Raw genomic sequence first — 21,609 nt, 5'->3', positions numbered from 1 at the left:
CACCTAACGTCTCTGTGGGCCTCAGTGTCCTCATTTGTAAAAACAGCGACCTGGAAAAGACGGCCTTTAAGTTCTAAGAGTCTTCTTGCATACCCATTGAGATGTAAAATTCGGCGAGGGAGATAAAAGAAAGGTCCATAGTCGCTTTTTAAGGAGGTGGCAGCGCCAGCCTGACCTCTGAACTTACTCTAAGGGCGAAGGGAGGATAAGCGAGAGACCCGGTATGACAGCCTAAGCACAAGGCTGCAGAGGTCACGAGAACCTTTTAAGGACAACCAGATCGTCACGTGACAGGGAACACCCGGCTCCCGGGCACCGTGAGCTCACAGCCGCGTGGCGTCACTTCCGCCCAGTTGAGATCCGCAAGATGGCTGCTCTCTTGCTGAGGTGACTTTAGCCTGGGAGCTGGGAGCGGCGATTCCTGGGGAGGGAGGGGGTGAGGAGGGGATCGTCATGACCCAGCGGGCGCCGCGCCACTGTGTGAGTGGGCCGGGGAGGGATGTGGGCCTGGGGGGGCTGCCTTCTTTTCCATGGCTGGGTCCTTAGAGAGGGGCAAAAAGGGCCCGGACTGCGCGCCGACCTTCCCCCGTGAGCGTGCTCTCGCGAGGTTCAAAGGTCACCCCCTGTCTTCCAAGCCGTCACTACTACAGTACGCCTGAAATTTAATTAAGGTTCTTGGCCTCCGCTCTCCCCTGCCTCCTTTATTAATTAACCTTGTATTAGACATAGCTGTGTACATATAGTACCCTCCCCGTCCCCCGGGGCAGCGACTTTAGGGCAGGGGGCTGTTTTGTTTATATGTTTGTATTACCACTGTAGGCATTTAATAAGTGTTGAGTTCCGAGGTGAGAGGGGACTAAATACACAATAACTGGTAAAAGCGTAGAGGGGAAGTCTAGACAAAATACAGTGAGAAATTTGAGGAAGGAAGGTGGTGGCAGTCAGGGTTGAAGGTCATGACCTAGTTGTAAGAGAGAGGTTTAAGCAGGTGGGACAAGAAGTCCATTGGCAGGTGGACGGGAGGGGGAGACGGGGACGGGAAGCGACGGGTCAGTTGGAATAAAAACACTGATTTAACTCAGTAAACATATATGAAATGATGAGTTTGTTTTTGGATATGTAGATGGAAATAAATCAGCTGACACTGGTGCTTTCTGGAAAGTTGGGAGGGGGGAGTTATCTGCACAGAAGTGATAATTGAAGCAGTGAGTGTGGGTGACATTGCCAAGTTTTGGAAAAATATAACTTTAGTGGTAATGTTGCAGTATTGTTCAGTCTCTTGATTTCCCCAAATACTTTTTTTTTCTTTTTTGGAGGCAGTCAAGATTAAGTGACTTGCCCAGGGTCACACAGCTAGTAAGTGTCAGGGGTCAGATTTGAACTCAGATCCTCCTGACCTCAGGGTAGGTGCTGTATCCATTGCATCACCTAACTGCCGTTCCTCAAATACTTCAAACATTTCTTTCCCACCTAGTAGTTCACTCAATGTAAAAACAATCATAAGGGTCTTTGATTTTTCCAAAGGAAGAAAAAAAATCTTTCCCTCCTTCCTTTTTTTTTTCTCCCTAGAAAATGGCAAGGTCAGGTTTGCCGAAGCTCCCTACTTTGTGTGTGATGGGTGGTTTCGATGCTTGATTTAGCTCTGTTGCAGTTATCTAGTATGCCACATTGGAATTAGTACTTATTCCCATGGAATTAGTACTTATTCCCATTATTACTAGTACTAGTACCAGGGAACTTTGGTGTAATTAACACATGGCCTTAATACACTTGGCCCCCCTAGACTCCAGGGCTTCTAGAGCTGATCACATTGCAGTCACAGGCAGTCCAGTTTGGGGATTTCAGCCATAGTGTTTAGAAGCTGAAGCATACCAGCAGCAGATGTCTTCTGGCCAAGGCATCTGCCTTATGTAGTCCAGCCACCAAATAGAATTAATTCAGTGCCCGTGAATTATTTTCTTTCATTTGACAGTAAGCTTCATGATGGCAGATATTGTATCAATCTTGTATAACCTTTTATATGTCACCAAGTGCAGGAATGAGTCAATGCAGAAGGGATTACTCAAAGATTGAAATCTGAAGTTACAAAGAATAACAGCTCAAGTGAAGAAAAGAGAGTTGTCAAAAAATATAGATAGGATGCACTGATATTCATTTGGCTTCAGTAAAGAAATTAGATGATTAAAAGTTCAAAGACTGTAGTAATGGGTGGTAATAGAAGGTGAGTACAAAAGTGAGTCATTGTTCTCTAAGAGTAAGGACAAGGGTGCTAAAGCTCTGAGTGAGTAGAGGCTGGTGAGATCAAACTGAGAACAACAGAAAGGATGGGTGTTTTTTTTTTAGCTTTGTTGGGGGAAAGAGACTCAGGGAAAGGGTAGAACTACTTTGTGGTATATAGGACAATGATAATGGATGACTAGAGAAGGCAGAGCAGTTCAGCTCTTAATTTTGCTTCTGTTTTCTACACCAGTGATCATTTGCTTTCAGAGGAGAGCAAAAATGGTCAGTAGGCTATTGAAACCCAAGGTAAGTAAGGAAGATAGAGAGAACATCTAGCTGCCTTTGATGAGTTCCTTCTCATATTTAGATGAGATGTCTTTGTTGAGCCATTGTTGGTGATCTTTGAAAGATTGTGACTTGCCCAGGGAAGGGTACTGTAGAACTAGAGGATGAATGTCCTGATTTTCAAAGCAAGTCAGAGAATGGACTGTGGAAAGTATAGGATAATGAGCATAATTTAGTTTCCTAACAAAATTGTAGAACATATTTTCACAGGGCTGGTTAGTGAATCAACAGGGTTTCTTAACAATTAAGAAATAATTGGTAACTTTGGAGAGAGTTGTTTTGATTAAATGATAAGGTGAGAAACCAGATTGCAGAGGGTTTAGAAGAGAGTGAGAAGAGAGGAAATGGAGGCATTGAATGTGGATGGTTTTTTCTGAGGAATTTGGCTGAGAAAAGGTAAAGAGATATAGGGTGATAGCTTGAAGGGATGGCAGAGTCTTTTTTTTTAAAGGAAGAGGGAAATGCAGGTATATTTGAAGGCAATAGGGAATTTTTTTTTTAAACAGGTCATGCCAGTAAAAACTTGTTTTAAAAAAAAAACAGGTCATGCAATACTAACCTAATTTCCTTTTTTAACAGGGTTACTAGTAAGCAGATCTGGGGATTGGCATAGATCTAGTTTACCTAGATTTTAGTAAAGCTTTTGACAAAGTCATACTATTCTTGAGGAAAAGATGAAAGGATGTGGGCTAGATAATATGGTTAGATGGATTTGGAACTGATTACAAGGTTGTACATAAAGAGTAGTTATTATTGGTTTGGTACTGTTTTTATTTTCAAATTGTTAACTTTGATAACAAAACATATGTAGAGTAGAGTTTTAAAAGAGGACTTTACATGAAACTATAAACCTTTATTACATACAGCTTTCTTTTCCAGTATGTAGGAAATCTAACATCTAATGTTCAAAGGTGTCCTGTTATGATTCTTCTAGTCTTCCTTCTGTTTTCTAATGTGCATTTTAAAATATCTAAGTGACCTTTTTAATTTTTTTCTCTTTGACAATCCTACAACTCTCTTCCACCTTCCCAACAGGTAAAATAAAAATAAAAGGAAAACAAAATTACTGTAACAAATAAGCATAGCCAAGAAAAGTGAATTCTCACATTGACTATGTCCAAAGAATTTATGTCTCATTCTTCACTCTCTCAGGAGATTGGTTGCATGCTTACTCATTGGTCGTCTGGAATCATGGCTTGTCATTTTATTGATCAGAATTCTTTGTTCTTTCAGAGTTGTTTTTTTTAAAAACAGTATTATTATATAAGTTGGTTCTTTAGGTTCTGCTCATTTCACTGTGCATATGTTTATGACTTCTCAGGTTTCTCTAAAACCATTCCTTTCATCATTTCTTATGGCATAATAATATTACATTACATTCATATACTATAATTTGTTCAGCCATTCTAATAGATGAGTATTCTCTTAGTTTCCAGTTCTTTGCTATAACAAAAAGAGCTACTTCAAATACTTTTGTACGTGAGTTCTTTTCCTCTTTCTTTGTTTTTTTTGGGGGGGGAGGGCATAAGCCCAGTTACTTTGGGTCAAAGGGTATGCACTGTTTTGTTACGTTTTGGACCAAAGTTTCAGATTACTTTCCAGAACAGTCCAAGCTGTATTTATGCAGTTGATTTTTTAAAAAACATAAATAAAGGGACATTACTTTTAATCTCTTAATTTCGTCTTGTTAGATTTCTTCCACCATGCCAGTCTCTCTAGATCTTTTTGGATAGATTTTACATATATGTACCTTTAGAATATAAGCTCATGGAGAGTCAGGTTTATTTCATTCTTTGTTCTTCTATCTCCAGCACCTAGCATAGGGCCTGGTACATCCCAGACACTTGATAAATATTTTTTGATTGATTGCTTGAATAATCAGTAGTTGAGGGTTAAAGTTGCTCAACCAGTAAGTAATCCTTCTAGTCATACTATCATGCAGCCCATATTTACTAATGTCAACCAAAAGATATCACAAGAGAAAACATGGGCAGGGATTTGTACTTGTATTTCATGTGAAAATTAGTGGTTGTGGGGTTTGTGTGACCAGTTGTTTCTGTGAGGGCCTTGTGGAAAGTTAACATTGCCATTTGTTTGGTGGAAACAATAGCACCAGACAGAGACAGCCATAGATTCCAACCCACGTGTGCAAACTCTCACTGGGTGACTGAGTGACCAGGCCCAGCTTGGTGTGAGGAATGCGTGTCCTGCAACTTCAGAGTTACAATTACTTCGATTGATTTAAAGAGATTTGTTCCCACTTCTTTTTCCCTGAGAGTCTTTGGTGCATAATGTCATTGTTCACCTCTTGCCCTTACAGCCGGAGCAAAGGAAGACCTGGAGAAAGAGAAGTGTTGATTGGATCTCCTTTTTCAAATTCTAATGCTCCAAGAGAGTTAGGGAAATAATGAGTTAGATGTTCATGGTGAGAGGGAAATAGGGCAGTGTCAGCTTTATTGGATAGTCTTGGAATCCTGTAATTTCTTCCCATCATTCATGTTTAGTGCTTGGACTTTGTGTCATTTCTACCTTGAAGTACTTTTCAAAGATGGCTTATACTGGTGTGGCCAGAGTCAGGGTATGAATCACATGCTTTACTTAACAATATACAAACATGAAATGAATTTTAATTTCTTACCTGGACATGTGATGATTTTGTAGTTTTTCTAGAGATGGTTTTATCCTTGGCCCAGTAATAATAACACTTCAGTATAAGAATTGTTATTCTGATTTTGTATGTGAAGAAACAAATTGAGAGAATTGGGTGACTTGTCTGTGGTCACTCATGTCATAAATGGCAGAGCTGGGGACTCTCAGTGCTTGTGTAGATATAGAGGCAGCATGGGATAGTGGACAGTATGCTGGGCTTGGTGTCAGGGAGATTTGGTTTCAGGTCCCACTTCTGACATTTACTAACCATAGTACCATGGGCAGGTCACTTAACTTCTCTTCACCTCAGTTTCCTTATCTGTGACATGAGGAGCATGGATTTGATGGCCTATATGGACCCTTTTAGTGTTTAATCTATTATCTTATCATCCTTTTTTTTTTCTTTAAAAAAGTTTTATTTATGTTCTTTTTTTTTCTTTAAAAAAGTTTTATTGATTTTTTTTTAATATTGCTATCCCTCCTTCCCACTAGAAACCCTCCTATAATTATAGTTAAACAAAACAAATCAACATATTGACTACATCTGTTAAAGTATGACTCATTCCATACCTCTAGTCCACCAACATTCTGCCTAGAGGGTGAGGTATATTTCACCATTAGTTTTCTGCATTCATGATTGATTATTACATTTCTTGATCAGAGTTCTGAAGTCTTTCAGTGCTGTTTCCTTTATGTTATTTTGGTCATCATGTGGACTGTTCTTCTGGTTCTACTTACTTTCTTCTGTATCACTTCATTTAAGTCTTCATAGTACAACAATGTTCCATTACATTTCAGTTTATTTAGTTTAGCCACTGTCTCAACTGATGGGCATCTGCTTTATTTTTTTGCTATCATGAAAAGTACTGCTATAAATAATTTTTTGTACTGCTTTTCCAGGAGAAGTAACTCTAGTACTAATCTGTAAATCTCAGAAATGATGAGTGTTCAAATAGAAAATTCATATTCAAACATTTTTCTGTATTGGTAGAAGAAATCTTTTATACATATTCTTTCCTCTACCATCCCAGTATTTCCTCAGATATCCTTCTATGTCAATCAGTCAATCAGTAAACATTATATTGGGAGGGATTTGACATTCCAAGTGCTTCAGTTTTCCTTATAAACTATTTTTTAATCATATCTTTCTCCTGTTCTAGAACTTAAAAGTGCTTTCCTTAATTACTTAGTTAATATTCAAGGCCCTTCCTTATTTCTATATACACTCTTTTCTCATCTTTCCCCTCCCTCTCCTTCCCCCTCTTCCTCTCTCTTCTCTCCTCTCCCTGTCTCCACCCCCTTTCTCCTTCCCTCCCTCCCGCCTCCCTCTCCTTCTCCCTCCCTAACTTTTTATCACATAGATTTTTATTTTTAATTTGTATATATGTTGCATTATTCCCACTCTTCCAACCTTCATCTAACAAACATTGTGTTTTGAGTGCTATGAGAATTGGGATTATGTTTTTAACATTAGGACTGGAATTTAGGAGTACCTTGAAAGAACAAGCTGCATCAATTAACACAGTACATTTTTTAAAAATCCATAAGGCAAAAAAAAAAATAGATAGTAGGATGAAAGTGTTTTGTGTCAGTTCACTCTCTTGGTCCTTCTAGTGTTAAATAGCCTTTTATTTCCCACAGTACTGCATTAGGTACTGCGTAAAGGAAGCATTTCATAATTATTTGTTGAAACTGAAATTTATTGAAGTTGTTCCCCATCACACTTACCTTGCTGGAGCCAAGCCATTTCTAGTTACTTTGCACATGTGTCCTATGTGTATTGTTTTCCCCATTCAGCATGTCACCTTTCCTATATTACCTTTTTTAATACCTGACTCAAAACTTACCTCTTCAGTGAAGCTTTTCATGATTAATATTATGCAGTCAGTCTTATTCCTTTACTTTCTGTCTTAAGTATTCACTTGTGGTTTTGCACATATAGATGTTTATAATTATTCTCAATTTATTTAATGTTGTATTAAAAGCTGAGTCTTCTGTTTTTTACTTTTCTCCACAGCCTGATACAGTGTTGTATGTTCTAGAGGGGCTCAGCAAATCCTTTTGACTGATTAGTTATTTTTTATCTTGCAGATATGCTGGCCGTCATTGTCTCCGTGCCAACCTGAGCCCCAGGCTCTGTGTCAGAAAGTAAGTGTTTGAGTCTTTAGAAATTGTCAGAGAACAGGAATGCCTTGAAGTTAGTTAAATAATTATAAGAAGAGTTTCAAATAATCACCGAGTTTTGAAATTAAATCAAATGACATAATATGTGTAAAGCAAACCTTAAAATATTATATAAACATTTAACTGTTGGAAGGGACTGAAGAAGCCATTTAGTCAAACTTACTGAACAAGAATCCATTTGACAGCATATCCAGCAAGTGGTTATCCAGCTTTTACTCTCTTAGTATTGCAATTTATCTTGGATTTTAACTTCTTATTAAATATCATTTCTGTTCTTTTTCTTTCTTTCTTTTTTTTTTTTAGGCTCTTTTTTTTTTCCTTTGCTAGGGAATGGGGTTAAGTGACTTGCCCAGGGTCACACAGCTAGTAAGTGTTATGCGTCTGAGGCCGAATTTGAACTCAGATCCTCCTGAATCCAGGGCCGGTGTTCTATCCACTGCACCACCTGGCTGCCCCTGTTCTTTTTCTAATGAACAAAGTTAGAAGTTTGTTTTTTAAGGATATTTCTTTAGTCTTTAATCAGTTTTCCTCCTCATTTTTTCTGCTGTATATGACATTATTGATTAGCCTTTCTTAAACTTTGCTTACTTGAATTCTGTCATATTATAACATAATAATGACTTATATTTCTGTAATGCTTTTTGCAATTTTACAAGTTACCACCAATGAGATAGGCAGGGTTAGAATTGTTGTAATTCTCATTATTACTCATATTTTATAGATAAGGAAATGGAGACTCTGAATGGTTAAATATCTTGCCTAAAGTAATATAGTTTATAAGTGGGGAACCTGGGAATAAAAAACAAATTTACTTGAGTCCTAGTCTAGTGCTCTTCTTATTAACAGTGTTTGCTGCCTGTTCTGGTATTTATCCTTTTTACTTGTTTAGTAGCTACTTTGATGACTTTTGGTCTTATCCCTTAGCCCTGGACAAGTCTCAGGGCTCAATCCTCGGCCTTCCACACTCATTCTCTCAGAAAGAGCACATTCCTTTTCTTTCTTTTTTTTAAAACAACATATTTTTATTGATATCCTTTACTTATGTATTATTTACATTTTTCAATGTATCCCTTACCCCCTCCTCCTAAAGAGCCTTCTCTTACAACAGAGAACAAATGAAAGGAAAAAAAAAAGCTCAGTAAAAAGAGCCAACATAATGAAAAAATTATCCATAGTGTTCTGTATCCATAGTCCCCTATTTCTGATGTTATCCATAGTGTTCCATATCTGTAGTTCCCCACCTCTGCAAAGAAGGGAGGGAGAGAGCCTATTCATTTTCTTGGCTTCAGCTGTGACCTATATATATCAGAGACCCCCAAATTTTCATTTCTATCTCTGATCTTTCTTCTTTCTTTACTCTTATAGCACCTGCCACTCAAAGCCATAATTAACTACTTATTCTGGTGCCCAAGTCAAGTAACCTAAAAGGTGCTCTCAGTTTGTCATTTTTTTCTTTCTTTTTTCTTTTTTTAAATTTTTTCCCTCAATTTGTCCTAAGAGAAATTCATTTGTGGTTGGACAGATTTTCACCTCAAGACCCAGACCTCATGGAGGGAAAGATCCTTCAAGCCACTCTGAGGGCTTCATGAGGAATGCAGCTGGGCTAATCTGGGCTGGAGAGAATTCATTTGGAGTACTGTTGCCTGATAGCTTCCTGTTTTAACTAATTCTTCTAACCAGGCGCTGGGGGCAGCTAGATGGTGTAGTGGATAGAGTGCCAAGCCTGCAGTTAGAAAGAATTATCTTTGTGTATTCAAATCTGGCCTCAGACACTGGGCAAGTCACTTAACTTTGCATCAGTTTCCTCATCTTAAAAATGTGGTGGAGAAGGAAATGGCAAACCACTCCAGTATCTTTGCCAAGAAAACCCCATATGGGGTCATGAAGAGTCAGGCTTGACTGAACAACAGCAATCAGACATTAGGGCCTGAGTATAAGGTACTGGCAGTGTCTTTTAAAGTTTGGTACCCTAGGGCAAAGTCCTCAGTCATTCTAGCCTAGTTATGGCTCTGCTGCTATTTATTTATAGGATGTTGTCATTTGTATGTCTTAAATTCAGCATGTCAAGAACTAAAATCATTATCTCACATTCCCCCCGAACCAATACCTCTTCCCAACTACAGTCAACTGCTATCAATTTCACCATCATTTTCTTAGTACTATGTAACATTGGTGTTATCTTTGACTGGTCATCTTTAAATCACATAACCTCTCTGAGTCACAGTTTCTTCATTTGCAAAGACTGAAAGATAACTCCTGGTCTTTGTACCTCATAAGATTGTTTTGAGGATTAAATGGGGTAGTTGAATGTGCTTTGAAAATTGTAAAACACTATACATATTCTATTACTATTTATCTTACATAAGTAGCTGTTTTTTTCCTGCCTGTTCTCTCCAGTTTCATCCATCATTTCTTCTTCAACCATTTTTTGACCTCCATCCTCTCCCTATTATAATATATAGTACATATTGTTGCCAGATTGATCTTATTAAAACATTGCTTTAATCACAATACTTCTCTATTCTAAAGTCTATAGTGATGCTGTATTTGGGCAAAATCCAAATAGTATGACATTCAGTTGGACCCACCTTATATAACCTTATTTTCTACTACTTTCCATTCTGGTCTGCCTAGCCAGGAAGATTTTATTGGTCTTGTGGGTTCTTTCCTCCTTGCCTTTAATCATATGGTTTCCGTAACTTAGAGTGTACTTTCTCCTCAGGAACTAATTATTTCTGTATTTTTTTTTTAAGACTCAGGACTCAGATTCAGCAATTCTTCTTTGACTCACCTTATCATTTGGAGAGGTAGCATGGTATTGTAAATAGGTACTGGACTTGGAGTCGGGATGACTGGGGTTTGTATATTGCTCACCTCTGATCCTGCCAATATCACCATGGACAAGTCAGTTAATATCTCTCAGTCTGTTTCCTCATCTGTAAAATGGGGATAATGATAATACTATCTACTTTATAATGTTGTAATGAGGACCAAATTGGATGATATATGTAATGTGTTTTGTAAACTTGAAAGGACTATATAAAAGTCAGTTACTATCACATAATGATTGTTCAGTTATTTTGAATTTATAGATACATAATAGATAGACAGATAGATAGATCCTGTCATTAAGGAGCTAACATTTTAATTGGAGGGAGGGAGATAACATAAAAAAGAGTTGAGAAGTAGAGTGGGAAAGTGGAGAAGTTTGTAGTGAGCATGGCTGGCTTGAATACTTCCTCAGATGAAAGTTTGGGGTTGGAATTCACCAGTATATATATGTACATAATTTCTGTGGTACTGTTACATTCTTGCTCATGCCTTGGAATTGTACTTTGTTCATATGTATGTCTCCTCTCTCCATCTAGATTTCTATAGTAGAAATTCTTAAAGACAGGGGAAAGGGAGCCCATGTCTTCCACATCATGCCCAATGTAGTGCTAGGCATGCAAGCAATTAGTACATTAATCTACTTGTTGAACATATCTCAACCTAAACCCAGTGAAAAAGAGAAATTGGGAAGCTATCAGGAATCATTAAGTTGGATCTGGTTCCTTATTTTTGAGACAAAAGTAAAAATATTTGATAATATGTGAGTAATAGGTCCACTTGTTGTTTACTTGCCCTTTTTAGGTCAGAGTTCTACCGTTGGCATAATGTAGTAGGCAATATAAGGGTGGGTAGATAGGAAGTAGAAGATACATGAATATGGAGACATTGAGAAGGTAGTGGTTCAACATAAAGGGAACAGAAAGGCAAGAGTAAAATTGGATTGTAGCCTGATGACTAAGTTCTGTAGCATCTGGAAGAGGGCATTTCGATCTGTCAGACTCTGGGAGACATTGGGTGGGATCTCCCTGGTGAAGAAGTGTGTGGTATAGTTGTTTTAGAAAAAATTGTTCCATCTCTGAATATAGACTGTAAGTGGGTGCTTGCCTCTGTGGGCATCTGGAATAATTCACAACCAATTCCTAATTACTCTGGTTATTTTTAGAGAATATTGATTTTTTTTTCTTCCTTCTCCAGAACAAGTAGTTGGTCAGTTCCCCACTAAGCGTCAGGGTCTTCAAGTTAACTCTTTACAGAACCCCCTAAATAATGAGTTAGGAGATTGTTCAAGGGCCCTCTTCTTCAAGTAGTTTTTAGTTAATAATTATTTTTATTTCTTTCTAATTTCAATAATTTTCCTTCTAGTTAATAATTATTTTTAACTTCTTGAAATCTCATTTCCCACACCTCTCTCTTTGAATGTTGTGTTTGTCCACATACTTATATATGCTTATCTGTTATCAGATATACACACACAGACTTTACATCTAAAGTGTTTTAGGTTCCATCTGTCAGGGAACTGAAGGTTTTTTCTTAGCTGCCTCTTTTTCTAGGATGTGGCAACCAGTTCCCTCATTGCTATGATTAACAACTTCTCACAAGATGTCTTGTTATTGCATACATAGAGGAAATTGTTGTTTATACTAGCTTCATTAATAGCTTTTACTGCCATATTTCTTATTCAGGGCTTAGCTTTTTTGTTCTTAATTCAACACTTCAGTACTGGTGACATGGATTTTCACATTTTCCAAATTTTCTGCTCAAGTTTCTCTAGGCCTGTATAATGATTACTTCTTTCACTGAGCAATGATCTTATTGCAGAATTATAGAATAAAAGAATTTCATATTTGGAAGAGACTTTAGCAGCCAACTCATGGTCCAGCCCATGTCTTAAAGAGAAACCCCATGTAAATATAGTTGAGAAATAGTCATCTAGCCTCTGCTTGAAGACCCTCAGTGAGGGGCAACCCCTCCATTTTCCGTTCCAATTTGGGGTAGCTTTGATTGTTAGGAAGTTTTTCCTTCAGTCCTAAATTTACCTTTTTTTTTGTAATGTTAATCCATTTTTCTGAATTCTGCATTCTGGGGACAAGTAAAACTAATCCTTCCACATGATATCCTTTGAGGTACTTGAAGACAGCAGTCATATACTCCCTGAGTATTCTCTTCTCCAGTTCCTTCAGATTATACTCATATGGCATTGACTTGGCCCTCCTGATTGTTTTCCTTAACATGTACCCAGAACTGAACATGATACTCCAGTTGTAGTATGACCGAGGCAGTACAGCAGAATTATCACTGCCTTATTCCTTGTAACCATACAATATTACATCAGCTTTTTTGTCTGCCATAACATAGTGTTGTTACCTATTTATCCTGTAGGCCATTAAAATTCCCAGAATTTTTTCAGGTGAATTATTGCCTAACCATGTTTGCTTCTTCTTGATGTAGGATACCTAGGTTAATGCATTGTATAGAGCCCTGGGCCTGGAGTAGAACACCTGGATTCATCTGGCCTCAGACACTTACTAGCTGTGTCACCCTGGACAAGTTATTTAATCCCTGTTTGCTTCATTTTCCTTATTTGTAAAATGAGGGTAATAAAACCGTCTCCCTCCCATGGTTGTTGTGAAGATCAGATGAGATAATAATTGTAAAGTGCTTAGCATAGTGTCTGGCACATAGTAAGTACTATATAAATGTTAGCTATAATAATTATTACTACTACTTCTACTACTTGTGAAATTGGTCTATTGAGTCCAAAGGCAGGACTTCACATTTATCTTTGTTGAGTTTTATCTTAGATTTATCCCTGGATTCTAATCAAGATCTTTTTGGAGCCTATCACCCATTCTAGCTTTGTGTTATCTGTACATGTAACCAAGGTATTGATAAAAAAAATGTTAACTAGCACAGATCTCTAAGGTGTGCTACTAGAGACTTCCTTCCAAATGTTGTTCAACCAGTTCTGAATCCATCTCATTATCTCATCCAGCCCTCATCTCTCCATTTTTCCCCCAACAAAAATAGCATGAAATACCTTATCTAACATTTTGTTAAAATTTAGTTAAACCATATCCACATTATTCTCCTGGTCTACCAGTTCTATAGCTCTATCAAGAAGGAAATAAGATCTGGTATGACCTAGTTTTGATTTTTATCATACTGGTTATTTGTGATCACCACTTCTTTTTCTAGATGTCCACTAACTTTCTATTTAATAATTTCTTCTAGAATTTTTCCAGGGGTTGAGGTCAAACTCATTGGCCTGCAGTTTGCAGAATCTACTCATTCTTAGGAATTCCCTTGGTTTATAAGTACTTGTTTGTCTGTCTTCCAGGTTTAAAAAATAAATAAATAAATAAGCTCCAAGATGCAATGAAATAGATAGAAAATAGCACTTAGTGGCTTTTTTGCTTCCTTAAAATACTTCAGTGCCGTGAACATTGTGAATTGTGGAGGATTCTTGCAGTTGTGTTGGCACACACTAATGAAAAGATTAATCTTTCCATTGTGGTTTTAAAAGAATGTAACTGTGTTAATATCCATCAGAGGTGGGGGAGGAGATTACGGAGACTTGGAGTTGATTGGCTTGTGTGTTCAGAGATGATGAGGAAGGAATTGTACTCCTGTTTTCCTCCTTGGAGCAGGTACAGAAGGTGAGGTGAGAATGAGCTTTATATTTAGAGTAAGAGTTCTTAACCTGGTCCATGAACTTTTTTTTAGGATTTTGAAAATTGTATTTCAATATAATTGTTTTCCTTTATAATACTGTGTATTTTATTTTATGCATTTAAAAACATTTCACTGGAAAGAGCTCTGTGAAACAAAAAAGTTTAAGAACTTTTAGGATGTGCAAATTAACTGGGACAAAATGAAACAATTAGATTTATTGAATTATACAATAAAATTATCAACTTTTTTCATCTTTAAAAAACCTTTAATATGTTCTGCTACTACAGCCATCTATTTTACATGATTTGACATTGAGTTTACAACATTTTGATATATTAAACTTCATCATGAAACCACACTTTTGTCACATTGGCTATGAAATGTACCTTTGACAGTCTGTTTTTCCAAGTCTAGCTTTGATTATATCTTTTAGGTTCCCAGGCCATTGAACCCTTCTCTATCTGTTAATCTTTGATGATATTACAACTCCTTTGGGAATTTCTGTAATTTTGGAACAGTTTTGCTTCCTTGTTTATTTATCAGAGTTTATCGCTCCCTCAGTTATATAAAAAATCCCCCAAACAATTTTTTGGATGACTTTTACTGTGTGATGAAGATATCAGATCTTACAGGATCACCTGGACTTCTTCTGACAACAGTTTTGGCATCGCCTCAAAAGAAGAAGTGAATTTCAATAGCAAAAATTATCTTTTTCATTGGGAAAAAAAAATAGACAATCTCCCTGTGTCACCCAGGCTGGAAGTATAGTAGTGATTTGTGAACCAACGGCAATCCTGATTCCTTTAACCTGTTCAGTTTCTGACCTGGGAAAGGTTTGACCCCCCATAGGCAACCTGCTAGATACTCCCCACCTCCTGCCCCAAGTTGACTTCCTGGATCTCACCATATTTATGGTGGACTTAGTATGGATAACTGATCAGCTTAGCCTACTGAAGTTTAGAGCTTCCAAGGTCAAGAGAGCCACCAGCCTCAGTCTTCCCAGTGGCTGAATTTATAGTGGTGTACCACTGTCCCAGGTCTTTTTTCCAATCTTTAGGACAAAAGTTTTTGTATTATCTTGCTTGTGACAAGAATTTTTTTTATTCATAGAAAAGATAAGCAGCTGTTTTAAAAACAGTCTTCTTGTTCTTCTTCCAGCTTAAGAAGCCTGGGCCATGCTGTAGAGGAATCAGTAGCAATTCCTCCAACAGTCGGGTCTCTTTGAAAGTCTTAGCTTGCCCTACTTGGTAATTAGATAATACACAAATGAGATAATGTATATAAAGCATTTTGTACTGGAATGCAGTTTGCCAGAAATTAGGCTTAGATTAATGTCTTATACTACATTCCATAATAAATTTAACATAGACATGGCCTGAATATTAAAGATCATACCATTAAAAAATTTAAAAAGCAGACCATATACCTTTTACAACTCTGGGTAGGAGATGTAGTATTAATCAAACAAGACAAAGAGGTAATTATAAAAGAAAATAATTTTGATTACCTGAAATTGAAACACTTTTGCACAAGCTAAATTAATGCATCTAGGATAAGAAGGAAAGCAATGGAATAGGAGAAAAATCTTCAGATTTCTCAGATAATGGCTTAGTATCTAAGATATAAAGGCAATTAATAAATATTATGTAAAATATATTGCAGAGGCAGCTAGGTGGTGCAGTGGATAGAGCACCGGCCCTGGAGTGGGGAGGACCTGAGTTCAAATCCAGACTCAGACATTTGATACTTACTAACTGTGTGACCCTGGGCAAGTCACTTAACCCCATTGCCTAGCAAAAAACAATAAAAAACAAAACAATAAAAGATGTTGTATGTATATGAGTATGTTATATGATATGTGTGTGTGTGTAGAACAGGAATTGGCAAACTACAGCTGAGGACCAGATTTGGTCTGTTACCTGTTTTTATATATCCTATGAGCTAAGAATGGTTTTTACATTTTTAAATACAAATCATTCTTAGCTTACAGGCCATACAAAAACAGGAATTGGCCAGATTTGGCCCATCAACTGTAGTTTGCCAACCTCTGATATAGAAAACCATTTCCTTAGTGATTAACAAACTCCCCACTTGGTCATATTCTCCCTGTGCCTATGATTCTTGTATCTTCATTCAAACTCTTTGTTCCATCTCTCACAGCTCATCTCTTCAATCCAATCACCCCCCCCCCCCCCCCCCCCCCGGTAACTCATTTTAAGACTATCTATCCTTTACACTGTGCTTGCTGGAATGCCTGCTCCACAAGTCACAAACTTACTTCCATCTTTTTCTTTTTTCTTTTCCATTCTTTCCATCTTCTGGCCCTCACTGAAACCTAGCTCCCTCCTGATAATGCAGGCTCCCTGGGCTCCCTTTCCAGCACTGGTTATACTTTCACTTATTCCCCTGACTCACTGGTGGAGTTGGAATGCTCCTTGTTCCCCCATTGCCTCTTCTGTTTCTGCCTCTGCCACCATTACTCACTAACCTCTCTTCCTATGAGGTTCATTTAATCCACACCTACCACTCAATCAGAAGTCTGGTAGCTCTTGTCTACCAACCTCTAGGACACTTTACTTCCTACCTCAGTGAGTCCCTTGTCTGGCTTACAATCTTTCCTTCCCAATTCCTTTACTCATCCTTGGGAAATTTCAGCTTACATGTTGATATTCCCTCAAATACCCTAACCTCTCAGTTCCTCAACTTATTTCCCATGACCTCCTCAACCCCACTTCATGTACACAGAGAGATGGTCACAGCCTTGATTTTACCATCACCCACAAAATTACCACTTCCATGTACATGAACTCTCAAATTCTCTTATCTGATCATACTCTATTGTCATTCTACCTCTTTTTCTGCCTTGTAATCCAATGCCCTATTGTTTGGCCACACCATGATCTGTAGTCCCTCAACTCCTATTTTTTTACAGGCCATCACCCCTGCAATGGGTATAATCTTCTCCCTTCCCCATCTTGACCCTTTGATCAACCAGTTTAACTCTACGTTGTCTTCTCTTCAGTCCCTCATTAGATCACTGATTTTTCCTTACCAAACCCCAACCTTGGATTGCTCCCACCATCCACTGCCTCCATTCCTACTTACTTGCTACTGAATGAATCTGGAGAAAATTGTGAATCCATACAGACTGCCTGCCCTACGAATTTATGTTAAATAATCTCAGCTGGGCCCCCACTATACCAAGACAACCTTTTTACATCTCCCTAAATGACTCATTATGTTGGTTCTTCCATACCATTTCATCTCTCCTTAATTCTCCCATCATGCTCCCTCCCCCCACCTTCTCAGCTGAGAACCCTGTCTCATATTTAAGTGAAAAAATTGAGGCCTTTCCAAGAGCTTTCTGTTCTCCCTTCCTCTTCACCTCTTATCTCCCCCATGCCTTCTGCCACTATATTCTCCTTCACCCCTGTTTCCCATGAAAAAGTGGCAGTTCTCTTTTCCAAGGCAAATCCTCTGCTTGCACATGTAACCCCATTTCATTCCATCTTCTCCAGCAGATTGCCCCCTCTATTATCCCCACTCTCACTTATCTTGAATCTCTCATGTCTACTGACTGTTTCCTTGCTGCCTGCAAATATATCCATATCTCCTCCATCCTCAAAAAGTTTTCACTTGATCCATCCATCCCCACTAACTCAGCCCACATCTCTCCTCCCTTTTATGGTTAAACTCCTTGAAATGACTGTCTATAATGGATATCTCCAGTTCCTTTCCTCTCACTCTCTTTTTAACTCTGCATTTTGGCTTTTCTGACCTCATCATTCAACTGAAACTACTCTCTACAAAGTTACTAATGATTTCTTAATTGCCAAATCTAATGGACTTTGTCTGTTCTTGTCCTTGTCCTTTCTGCAGCCTTTAACACTGTTAGTCTTCTTCTCATTGATACCTTGTGCACTCTAAGTTTCCATGACACTTCTTTATCTTGGTTCTCCTCCTACTTTTCTAACTGCTCCTCTGTCTCCTTTGCTGGATTTTCCTCTAGGTCACATCTGCTAAAGGTGGGTGTCCCCCTGGGCTTTGTCTTGGGTCCATTTCTCCCTCTGTCCTCTTTCACTTGGTAATCTCATTAACTCCCATGGATTCAATTATCATCTCTATGCTTGTAATTCTCAGATTTACTTATCCAGCCTTAACCTCTCTCCTAATCGCCATACTCAAATCTCCAAGTGCCTTAAACCAAAACTGAAGTCATATTTCCCCCTAAATCCTCCCTTCTTCCTAACTTCCCTATTACTATAGAGGGTATCACCATCCTCCCAGTCACCCAGGCTACCAACCTAAGTTTCATTTTCTTTTCTCACTGTCTGTCATCCTCTGTATCCAATCTGTTGCCAAGGACTAATGATTTTACCTTAGTAACATCTCTCGTGAACACTCCCTTCTCTTTTCTGACACTGCCACCATACTTCTGCAAGCCCTTTATCTCCTCATGCCTTGGCTGTTGCAGTAAACTGCTGGTTGGCTTGCCTGACACAAGTCTTTCCCCACTATAGTCTGTTCTCTTCTCAGCTGTCAAAGTATTTTTCCTAAAGTACAGGTCTAGACATGTTTCATCCCCACCCCACCCCATTTAAATTTTAGTGGTTTTCTTTTACCTCCAAGATCTTCTGTTTGGCATTCGAAGCTTTTTTTAACCTTATCCTCTCAAGTTCACCTCTTTACCCCAGAAGTGGAATTTTACCTCACATCCAGTGAATTGGTAATGGTGATAAAATATGGGAGTAGTCGATATTGGCGGGTGGGGGGGGTTGTAGGAGGATAGGCACATTGTTACATTGTTGAAGGAACTGTGAATTAGTACAGCTCAACCATTTTGGACAGCAGTTTGGAAGTGTGCAAATAAAGTGACTGATATGTCAGTACTCTTTGACCAGAGATTCCCCTACTAGGCAATACCCCAAGGAGGTCCCTGATAAAAAAAGAATAAAGTCCTCTTATATACCAGAATATTTCTAGCAGTACTTTTTGTACTGCCAGCAAAGAATTGGAAACAAAGTAAATGCCCATTGACTGGGGAATGGCCAAACAAACTGGTACTGTGCTATAAGAAATGGTGAATATAATGAATACAGAGAGGAATGGAAGGACTTTTATGAACTGATGCAGAACGAAATAAGCAGAGCCAAGAAAAAAAGATGCACAGTGACTAAAACAACATAAAACTAATAATCAACAGCCACAAAACAGTTAAAAGTAAATGTCACCAAATTACAAAAAACAAGCATGGCCCCAAAGAAGAGAGATGGGAAAACACCTCCCCCTACTCCTTTGTAGAGGTAGGAAGTCCCCAGGTTTGGAACATTGAATGTATTTTCATATTTTTTTTTTCAATGAATTGAATAGATTTCCTGGTTTTTCTCTTTTTCTTTTTTTTCCTTAAAAAAATTGTTATATGAGATAGTTCTCTGGCCATTTGGGGTAGGAATACAGGGGAAATTTTAGGCTACATAAAAATCAAATACCAATAAAAGTATTCTTGAAAAGTAAAGCACTTTGTAAAACTTAAAATACTATATGTGTCAGCTATTTTTATTATTATTTTAGTGCATTTGGTTGGGCTTTTAGTCCATCTTAATACTTTTGTCCACTTAATTGCTTCTGGTTTTATTCTAGTGCTGTCCCTCTGGGAACAACGGCTAAGGAAGAGATGGATCGTTTCTGGAACAAGAATATCAATTCAAAGCGCCCTTTGTCACCTCACATCACCATTTACAGGTAGGAGGGAATTCTAGGATATACTCTAAAAGTGATGGATCAAAGGTCCTTGAAGTGAAGCCTTGCCTCTCTACATCACATACTATACCAGAGCAAAACTAAACCTAAACCACAATTTTTATCTTGAAAACAGACATAAGTATTCAGTATCCTTTCCCTTTCCCTATAGGAAATGAAATAGACACTCTTCCCAGTTATCTTAGTTCTATATCTCAGCTCTTGTTCTTCAACTGGTCTTTCTCCCTTGGTTTTCAGGGTCTTGCTAAGTAAAGATGTTTTGAGTGTGGACAGTTGTGATAGAAGGCCCTTGGAGTAGGACTGGGGGCAAGGGATGGTGATACAAGAAGGAAGCAGCTGAATTACTTGATAGTAAAGCAGTTGCCTCCCTTTGAAACTAGACTACAATCTGGGATTTCTCTCTTTTTCCACTAGGTTCGTGAATCATCAGGCCCCCAAATCTTTTTTTTTTTTTAATAAATATCTATTGACATATTTTGTTTTTATGTCATCTCTGTTTTTCAGTGTATCTGTTCCTTATTCCCCTCTCTGAAAACCATCTGTTATAACAAGGAATTTTTTTAAAGTTTAGCAAAACTAATCAACACATTGAAAAGGTCTGTCATTATCTGTAGTGTCCATATCTGTTGTCCTCTCGAACTCTGCAAATAAGGGAGACGCCTTCTCACAGCTGGTTCTTTTTGGCCATTATCATTTCACAGCATTCAGTTTTGATTGTTGTGTTGCTAAGTTACTGAGAACCTATGATGTTCAGAGCTTTACTTCTTCATTTTGAGGTCACCTCAGTGAGTGGAGTAAATTAGTTATTTTTCAAGGAGTGAAGGGTGGTAGTCTCTGACAATGACTGATGTACTGTGGTTGAAGGCTATGAAGGCAAAAGAACTCAATCTTTAGAAGAGCTGTTTCTCTCTGCTGTTCCAGCAAGACCTCTAAGGCTATTGCAGCCTCCTTAATTAGCATTCTTGCCTGTGGAGCTGGCCATTCTTGAACCACCTCCACAAATACCTCAGCCCTTCAGATTTTCCTCGGGCCAGATTCCGGGAATAATTCTGGTTGGAGAAATAAGCCATTCTGCTCAAACAATATCAGAGTAATAGGTGGCCTCAATCCCTGTGTCTAAGAGATCAGACACTCCTTTCTACCTCAAAAATAATAAAAGTTGGCCTTGAGGGGTGTGAGCTTTGAAAACTCTCCCAGTGATCTTGAACCTCTTTGCAAAGCCCTTGAATTTTTCCCCAGAACAGTCTACCATATATAGAATGGCTTTAGACTTGTGAGGTGCATCTGCCATTTGCTGTTTGCTTCCATGGTTACAGGACCATAGGCATCTCTGTAAGTGAAGGAAATAGCAGGGGAGGTGGGGTGCTTCCATTATCACCTGCCAGGCAAAGACTGCTGGGATACTGAAAACCAGATTTGCCATTTGTCATTATTAATTATTACAGTTTGGAAGGGGAGCTTTGGGCAGTGAATAGTTAAGACACTATTCTTTGGGCTGTAAGGATTAAAACACAAAGCAGCATTGTATATATTTTTCATCAGGATTAAGGTATCAAGTTGAGAAAAAGGATTGTAACCAGATGTTCAAAATGAGATAAGATGAAGACTTAGTTAAATTAACCAGAACTGCAAAGTACCAAAATGATAAAGGGTTTTGAGAAAAAAGGGTGAGTTATCTATTGAATAGCAAGACATAGATACCTTTGCAGAGAAAAGATGGATTGGATAAATAACAATGAGTTGTTGATTATTCTATCTTGTAGAGGAAGGAATTCGGAGACCCATAAAAGATGAACTCACAGGCTAGGAAAGATTTCTTACATTCTCTGTTGTTTTAGTGCAAGAATTCATAAAGTAGAAGGACACTAGGACACTAGAAATCCAGTGAGTTCATTCTTAGTTTATTCATTTTTGACTGGTCCAGTTCAGTTTTTGCTTGTTCAGTAA

The 21,609-nt window shown here is 38.2% G+C and overlaps 1 protein-coding gene across 1 annotated transcript in view; it reads left to right on the top strand.

The window, feature by feature from the left end:
- Positions 1-328: 328 nt before the first annotated feature.
- Positions 329-21,609, top strand: part of SDHC (succinate dehydrogenase complex subunit C) — a 33,520-nt gene continuing 12,239 nt past the window's right edge. Inside the window, exons 1-3 of the mRNA XM_027854879.1 lie at positions 329-387; positions 7,306-7,362; positions 19,543-19,644. Coding sequence (XP_027710680.1) covers positions 368-387; positions 7,306-7,362; positions 19,543-19,644 — 179 coding nt within the window. The 5' untranslated portion in view covers positions 329-367. The remainder of the gene's footprint in view (positions 388-7,305; positions 7,363-19,542; positions 19,645-21,609) is intronic.

Source organism: Vombatus ursinus, unplaced genomic scaffold (assembly GCF_900497805.2).
Source record: "Vombatus ursinus unplaced genomic scaffold, bare-nosed wombat genome assembly UNPS02010639.1, whole genome shotgun sequence".
NCBI classification, from domain to species: domain Eukaryota; kingdom Metazoa; phylum Chordata; class Mammalia; order Diprotodontia; family Vombatidae; genus Vombatus; species Vombatus ursinus.
The sequence above is the reverse complement of the archived record's forward strand: the minus strand, read 5'-3'. Positions and strand labels throughout refer to the sequence as shown.